At 41.8% G+C, this 8,120-nt stretch overlaps 1 protein-coding gene and 1 pseudogene across 1 annotated transcript; both read left to right on the top strand.

Moving 5' to 3' along the window:
- On the top strand, positions 1-4,624 carry LOC136481937 (disease resistance protein RPM1-like). Its single transcript, XM_066479211.1, has 3 exons — positions 1-205; positions 1,064-4,117; positions 4,211-4,624. Exon 2 carries the CDS (start codon positions 1,202-1,204, stop codon positions 4,082-4,084), a length of 2,883 nt encoding a protein of 960 aa, XP_066335308.1. The 5' UTR covers positions 1-205; positions 1,064-1,201; the 3' UTR covers positions 4,085-4,117; positions 4,211-4,624.
- A 2,018-nt stretch (positions 4,625-6,642) lies between these two features.
- Positions 6,643-8,120, top strand: LOC136481936 (G-type lectin S-receptor-like serine/threonine-protein kinase SD1-13; annotated as a pseudogene).

Raw genomic sequence — 8,120 nt, 5'->3', positions numbered from 1 at the left:
CCAATGCTCACACATTTCTTCGCAATGAAGTTCCCGAGAAAGCATCCAAAGGGAATCTGCACCAAACCTTTGTTCCTTGAATCTCTGTGCAGATTTCCTCTTCGAACCTGCGCTGCAGTCCGCAGGGTAGGAGCTTCAGAGCACGAGACCAGAGTGAGCGCCCGGAGAGCTGCCACCATCGCGGTCCTCGTTGCCGCATCATCAAGTAGGTGACTCCATCTTTTCTTGTAGAAGCTTGTGTTGCTGTTCTTCGTAGCACGTCCGACTTCTTGGGTCCCTTTCCGCCTCCAGCCTCCACCTTGGAAGTTGGAAGGAGCTCATACTCCGTTCGTCCAAGGGATTTAGCCTCGCGTCAGAGGTCGGTCACCGCGCATATGACCTGCTCGACGAATTGCTGCACTGCCGTGCCGTATTTTGGATTCTTGGTTCTCTGATACTGTTTTTTTCCTCACGGCCGTGACGACAGATTGGCAATTGGAATTTGCCGATTAGTATGTCTCGAGAATTGCTACTTCCAAAAGGAGCATCTATTATCTGATTGTTCAACTGTGGACATTTTAAATCTCCTAGACATGTAGGTTGGGGGCCTCCATATCCTTTTGTTTCAATTGAAATTGAACAGTAGGATGCGTTTTTAATGAAATTGGGCATAAAAAGGAGCTTCTTTTTATTGTTCCATGAGTTTGAGACATAAATTGTTTTGGTTATGCATCACAACATCTGCACATGGTCTCATGACTATTCTAATGGTTCTTAATTGTGAATGATAGTATCTTTAAAGTTTTGGCATACACTTAGGCACTTAGCCATAGCATAATGTCCCATTTTATAATGTAGGTAAAGTCATAAAGAGATGTATGCACTGTGATATTGAATACAGAAAAATGAGAGTTATAATTAATTCCTTAAAACCAACTAGACGGCGTTTCTATTTATGAAAAAAATTGGAGTTTCCACATTATGGAAAAATGGAATGTGTTATGCTCTATGGAACCTGCCTTGCCTCCTTTTTTTTTGGTTGCATATAGTAATCTAAAACATGCTTGTCTGTTTTTCTCAACAGGATGCTGAAGCAGCTCTTCTTGCTCTCTCAAAGATCGGTTTCTATTTAGCAGGAGAAGCTGCAACTTTTGTGGCAACCAAATTTTCTAATTTGACAGAGCTACCGAACATAGTGCAGCGTGTGCGAAGGCAACTTTTGATGATGAATCTCTTCATACGGAAGACAGGTGCGCTGTATCTCAGTGACGAACTCCTGAAGGGATGGATCTCAGAGGTGCGAATGTTGGCCTACCGTGTTGAGGATGTAATGGATAACTTTTCGTACCATTATCTTCGATACAAGAATGACCAATTCCTGAAAAGACTGAGCAAAGGAATAAACTATACTGCGGTATTTAGTGGAATATCTGATGAGCTAATTCAGATTGAGAAGGAAATTGTGCATGTTTCCATGCTGAAGGATCAATGGTTGAGACCTGTTCATGAGCTTCTTCCAACTCAAATCAACAACAGTGAACTACAATTCCCTCAGTACAGTATGCCCCAATTTATGAAAGACGAAGATCTTGTGGGGATTGAGAAAAACAGCAAGCAGCTAACGAAATTGTTGAGGTCAGATACACAAGATCTTAAAGTGGTATCAGTTTGTGGTATGGGCGGAATAGGAAAGACCACCCTGATCGCAAATGTATACGAGAAGCAAAGGGATAACTTTGAGGTGCTTTTGTGGCTTACTATTTCACAGACATACAATAGCATGGAGGCATTGCTGAGGAAGCTACTACTTGAGATGAGAAGACCTGACAGTGACAGCGAGGTAATGGATAAGAGGAAATTAGAAGACATTAACAGCATGGACATCCTCATGGTTAAAACAGAGTTAAGGGCAGGGTTTGGATCAAAGAAGTATTTAGTTGTATTAGATGACATATGGAACCCCCAAGTGTATGAATCAATGCGAGATGTGTTTGATGATTCTAAAAATGGAAGTTGCATTGTTATCACAACAAGGAAAGAGGATGTGGCTGCTCTTGCTTCCAAGCATCATCAGCTCAAGCTTAGTCCATTAGGTCTGAAGGACGCTCTTTGCCTACTTTGCATCAAAGCTTTTCCTTACAATGACGAGTCTGAGGGCCCATCAAAGGTACTCGAGTTAGCTACTGATACTGCAAATAAATGTAATGGATCATCTCTGGTGAACTGTCCAGCAGAGCTTCATGATCTAGCTACTGGTGTTGCTAAGAAATTTGAGGCCCTATTGCTGGAGCAGTGCCCAGCTGAGCTTCAGGAGCTAGCTAATGATGCTAAAAGGAAATGTGAGGGCTTGTCAATGGCAAAAAGCTCATCAGAACTCCTGGACGTAGCTAATGATATTGCAAAGAAAAGTGTGGCCCTGCCAGTTGCCAAGTGCCCATTAGAGATGCAGGTGCTAGCTGTTAATATTGCAAAGAAATGTGCGGGCTTGCCTTTGGCAATTGTATCTATAGGAAGCTTACTTTCTACAAGGAAGCTAATTCTGCCAGTTTGGAAGCAGATATATGATCAACTTCCCTCTGAACTAGAGAAGTATGTACAGGTTCGTGGAATTCTAAGTCTGAGCTACTATGACTTGCCAGGAGAGCTTAGAAATTGCTTCCTATACTGCAGCATGTTCCCTGAAGATTATCCCTTGCCAAGGGAAAAGCTTGTGCGACTATGGATTGCAGAAGGGTTTGTAGTAAAGAAAGGGAACAGTACACTAGAGGAAGTTGCAGAGGGCTATCTCATGGAACTGATCCATCGAAACATGTTGCAAGTTGTTGATAATGATGAACTTGGTGGGGTGAGTACATGCAGAATGCATGATATCTTGAGAGAGTTAGCCCTTACAATCTCTAAAGTAGAGATGTTTGGTATTGTTAATGATTTTGGTGCAGTAATTCAAATGGATAGAGATGTACGTCGCTTATCTGCATTTAGATGGAGGAAGATGAAAAATGATGCATCCAAGATGAAATTTCCACACCTGCGGACGCTAATGGCAAGTGAAACCATTGTGATGTCTATACCTTCAATATTATCTGAATCCAAATACCTTACTGTCCTTGAATTGCAAGACTCAGAAGTCACCACATTACCTTCATCAATTGGTCATCTGTTTAATCTACGCTACATTGGTCTGAGAAATACAGGAATAAGCGTACTGCCAGAATCTATAGAGAATCTCATCAATCTTCAGACTCTTGATGTCAAGTCAACCAATATTAGAAATCTGCCACATGGGATTGTGAAGCTCACTAAGCTTAGGCACATTCTTGCTGACAGATATGCTGATGTGAAGCAGTCAGAGTTCCGGTACTTTGTTGGAGTGGAGGCACCTAAAGGGCTTTCAAATCTGGAAGAACTTCAAACTCTTGAGACAGTGCAATCAAGTATTTACTTGGCTGAGCAGCTGGAGAATATGATGCAACTAAGGAGCGTGTGGATTGAAAACATAAGTGCTGCCCATTGTAGCAAGATTTGTAAGGTTTTGTCAATGATGCCGCTTCTTGATAGCTTGCTTCTCTCTGCTACTAATGGGAACGAGCCACTTTCTTTTGAGGATCTCAAACCAACTTCCACAAAGCTCCACAGGTTGATTGTCAGAGGTTGTTGGGCTGGCAGAACACTGAAGTGCCCAATGTTTGAGCACCATGGGGGAAATCTTAAGTATCTAGCTCTTAGCCATTGTCACCTTGGGGGAGAAGATCCATTGGTGTTCCTCGCATCACATGCCCCGCACATGTCCTATCTAAGACTCAACAACATAAACAGTACACACAAATTGGTTGTTCCTGCTGACTCCTTCACTCACCTTAAGACACTTGTTTTGATGGGTTTGCATGATGTGTATTTTCTGGACATTGGACATGGTTCACTTCCAGTCACTGAGGCTATGTACATTACATCGCTACCAAACCTAGCTACAGTCCCTCAAGGAATTGAAAACTGTCAGCGTCTTAAGAAGCTTTGGTTGCTTGGTCTCGACGAGTACTTCAAAGCTCAATGGAACAATAAGGGCATGAAACAAAAGATGCAGCATGTTCCAGAGATCCGCATCTAGGGGGATTATCACTATTTCTTCAGCAGTAATCTTGTAAGTTGCGTCTGCTCATGTGTGTTTCATCCTTTTCAAATTCCATGTTTTCTTCAGTTAGTGACATTGTATAGCATCACATTCACTTTTCAGCTGAATCATAGGCAGATGTTCACAATAATTACTGCCAAAACATGGCTCTCCGCCTTTGCCTCAAGGAAGTAGTTACCTGCGTCAGCCTGCCTTGTTCCAGTTATTTCTCACATTAGCTCCATGAAAAGACTGCCAATCTTTTTTGTGTGGAACTGCATCTAAAGTAAAGTCCCTATTGTATTATAAGTGAACCGCCCATATTTTCTTATCAGCTTATATTTTTCTGTTGAATTGGAAGGTGTATGCAACTCAAATACTCAATAGCCTCCTGTATCTCATCCCTGCTAAATTTTGATGTATTTGTATGACACCGTAATGTTATTCTGTATTGAACTTTTGCTATGCTGGAGCACCAGTACGGTTGCAAAGGCTCCGATGCCAATTTATAATATTGCATTATTAGTATTGTTACTAGTTGTTTGTTTCAAAGAGATACTCCCTTCATCTCTAAATGTTTGATATTTTTATTTTGTCGTGAGTCAAGTATGTCCAACTTTGGTTAATGTCATTGAATCCACTCTTGGCAAACTTTTAGGTAATTAGGTTAGTAGCAGGAAAGACTACTTTTCTTTTGTCTTAATCTTGATCCTACGCTACAAGCGCCCCTAGGGCCATAGGAGTGACCATACTCATCGTTCCACGTATGCAGTTGATGGGTATTCTATATTTGTACCCACATCCACATCATCAAATGACTAGGATATGGATTTAGAAATGGGTAGAATATGGGTATACTTACTAGTACCCAAAGATGATCAATTGGTACTCTAATCCAAACACCCCTATCCTATTAGTTTGATCATCATTACCTTTTAGGTTTGGGCGTTTGGCTGGATGATATTAGAGCATCTCCAAGAGTTTAGTATAGTTTACTTGCTAAATAATAGATCTAGCAAGTTAACATAATAAATAGCAACCTTAAAATGGGTAGGCAGGTTCCACCATAAGAAACCCAATCCAACTAAAGTTCCTCTTGACTATGAAAACTTGCGAGTTGGAGAGGATAGGAGATGCTCTTAGGAAGGATGAGGGATGGATATGATGATTTGGGTTTGGGTGTGGACAAGCAATGAGATGTCTAAACCCACCCTAATGAGAGTGACATGTATAGTTCAACGATGTCCGCAACTAAAAAAGTGAACTCACGCGAATCTTAAAAAAGTGAACTCACGCGAATCTTATTTCTCTTCCCTCTTTTCCATTGTAGTAGGTTGTAGGCATGCTTTATGGGGCCCTAACATAGGAGGGGTTTAACAAGGGTAGGCTAGGCTTTTTTTATGTTATAGGTGGGTAGGAGAGTTGGTCGGGGATCGATCGAAGAAGCTTAGGTTTCGGGAAGGCTCATAGTGGTAGAAGTATACAGCTAGTTTTCAAAAAGAGGATTTTGAGAAGAAAGTTGTTCAAAGCAAGACTTCAAAAGAAAGGTTTTCTAATTTCTAAAAGGAAACGTTTCAAAAGAAAGCGGATTTCGAAAAAAGACGGCTCTCGAAACATGAGTAGAACAAGGAGAAGTTCCAAATAAGAACGAACATGATAATTTTTTTTTAAAATACGAATAAAACAATAAGAAAGAGATTTTAAAATGGTGTTTAAACAGAATAAACCACCGTTTAGACGAACAACGTCAGCAACTTCGCTCTTGCTCAGTTGCTCTTGGAACGCGGTGTAATTGTGTAGACACACAAGGGGTGAAGGGCGAATGGACCTGTGGTCTAGTGGTAGGGCTGTCCAGTGGGACGCTACCCACCAGGGTTCAAACCCTGATGATCGCACCTTTTTCTGGAAATTTTCTAGAATTTTCAGGGTACACGCACGCGTGCTCGTTCGGTGGTACTGTGCGTTTCCTGCGCACTGGAGGTGGTGCCTCCTAATCTCTTCTTTGCGTGTGGTGTGGTGTGAGTGTGGAGTGTGTAGGTTATGTGCGTTTCAGTTGTATCCGATCAAAAAAGCACGAGCGGTGAAGGTAATATTTTATTTCAACCTCCTCGCAACTGCTCAGACATGCCTTCGAAAATTGTCACATCCCACACCGTGCTCACCAGCCTCACATGGTCTAGAGTGAAGTCAACTCCCTCTCATAGTCTTCGATTCAGATCCCATCAGGCTGGATTATATATATATAATAATCTTAAAACCGCAGCAGCTCCCGCTTCATCCTGCCAGGAACCAAAGCCCGTACACCTGGTTCTTAGATCTCGATCTCCCCAGCTTGGATCCCTCAAGTTCTCTGCTCTAGCTAGGTCAGTGCTTCTGACAAGCTGCTTACTTTCGTTTGGTTTTCACAACATTCCAGTTTGTGCAAAAATCTGTGTAGTGTTATGCTCGTCTATATATATGTACTATGTTCATGAACAATTGCCATATTTTTGCTGGAGTTGAAGTTGCAATAAATCTTGTTTAACTAGCTCTGATCTGCAGCTGCGTCAAACCGTCAGGAATAGCCAGCAAGTGGAGTCTTCTGAACACCTTGCCGACTAACCCACCAGCACAGTTTCTGAAAGAAATCACTGTGGGAAGGGTTCTCTGATGCTCGAAAGCTTGGTGAAGGTGCATTTGGAACTGTTTATGAGGTACCATACCACTATGCTCAACAATAATGTTATCCAGTTTTAGAATATTGTCCAATAAGCGCACACCGATCACAGTGTCTAATAAGAGGTCAAAGTAACAGGGCATTCTGCAAGATGGGGAGAAGATTGCTGTGAAAAAGCTTTAAGATAATGCGCCGGTGGCACCTGAGAAGCAGTTCACGATTGGGGTTGGGAATCTTATGGCCATGCAGCATCAGAATATAGTGAGGTTACTCGGCTACTGCCACGAACCGCAGAAGAAAGTGATCGAGCACAGTGGAAGATACATCATTGTAGACGTGGTTGAGAGCATGCTCTACTATGAATATGTGCCTAACGGAAACCTTGGCAAGTATATTTTCGGTATGCAATAAGAACGCGCGCGCTATGCCGCTATCCAACATGCATATATTTGTTTTGTCATTAATTTTCTGAGATGTATGTAAATACATGACCCATGTTTTCATTCTTCAGATGCATCTTTTACACCTGATTGGAAGACATGCTTCGAGATAATCAAGGGCATCTGCCAGGGCTTACCTTACCTGCATAAGGAAATGGATAGGCCAATTGTTCATTTGGATCTTCAGCCTAGCAACATATTGTTGGATGAAAACATGGTACCGAAAATCACGGATTTCGGCCTGTCAAGACTCTTCGGTGAAGAGCAAACCCGAATAAACACAATAAATGTTGTGAGAAAAAAGTAAGCCCAATAAATTCCATTATTTGTTATTCTAAATAATAAATCAAATCAAATTGCATTGTCCTATGATCCTTATTGTTTCGTTTGACATTCACGCTTCCCAGAGGGTATATGGCTCCAGAATATCAACCCGGTCCGATATATATGGCTTAGGTGTGGTAATCATGGAGATCACAACAGGTGAGAAGAATTTTTCAGGCAAACAAGACATGTCAGCGAGGGACTTTGTAGATAAGGCAAGACCAAGACTGGAAAACATTTTTTTTACTTGCTTAATGTTGTCACTTAAGCTCACACCTCTTAACTCTGTAGGTGCGTGAAACGTGGACAGATGAGCACATTGCATCCAAGCACTCAGCACTACTAGATGCAGGCAGCCTCCAGGAAGTAAGAACATGCATCGAAATCGGGCTAAAATGCGTGGATGTTGATCAGAACAAGAGACCTTCTATAGTTGAAATTGTTGACAAGCTCAACGGAAGGCATGCTCCCTGAATGATGAACTCCTGCATACTATATATGCAAGTGAAAACTATGTTGCAGACCCATGGCGATTTGCTCTATATGGTATCATGGACAAAATAATTGTATCAGTTACCAATTGTGTACTTTTGAGTAATGTGTTCCTCATGTC

The sequence above is a fragment of the Miscanthus floridulus genome, chromosome 9, assembly GCF_019320115.1.
Source record: "Miscanthus floridulus cultivar M001 chromosome 9, ASM1932011v1, whole genome shotgun sequence".
In the NCBI taxonomy this organism is placed as follows: Eukaryota; Viridiplantae; Streptophyta; class Magnoliopsida; order Poales; family Poaceae; genus Miscanthus; species Miscanthus floridulus.
The sequence above is the reverse complement of the archived record's forward strand: the minus strand, read 5'-3'. Positions and strand labels throughout refer to the sequence as shown.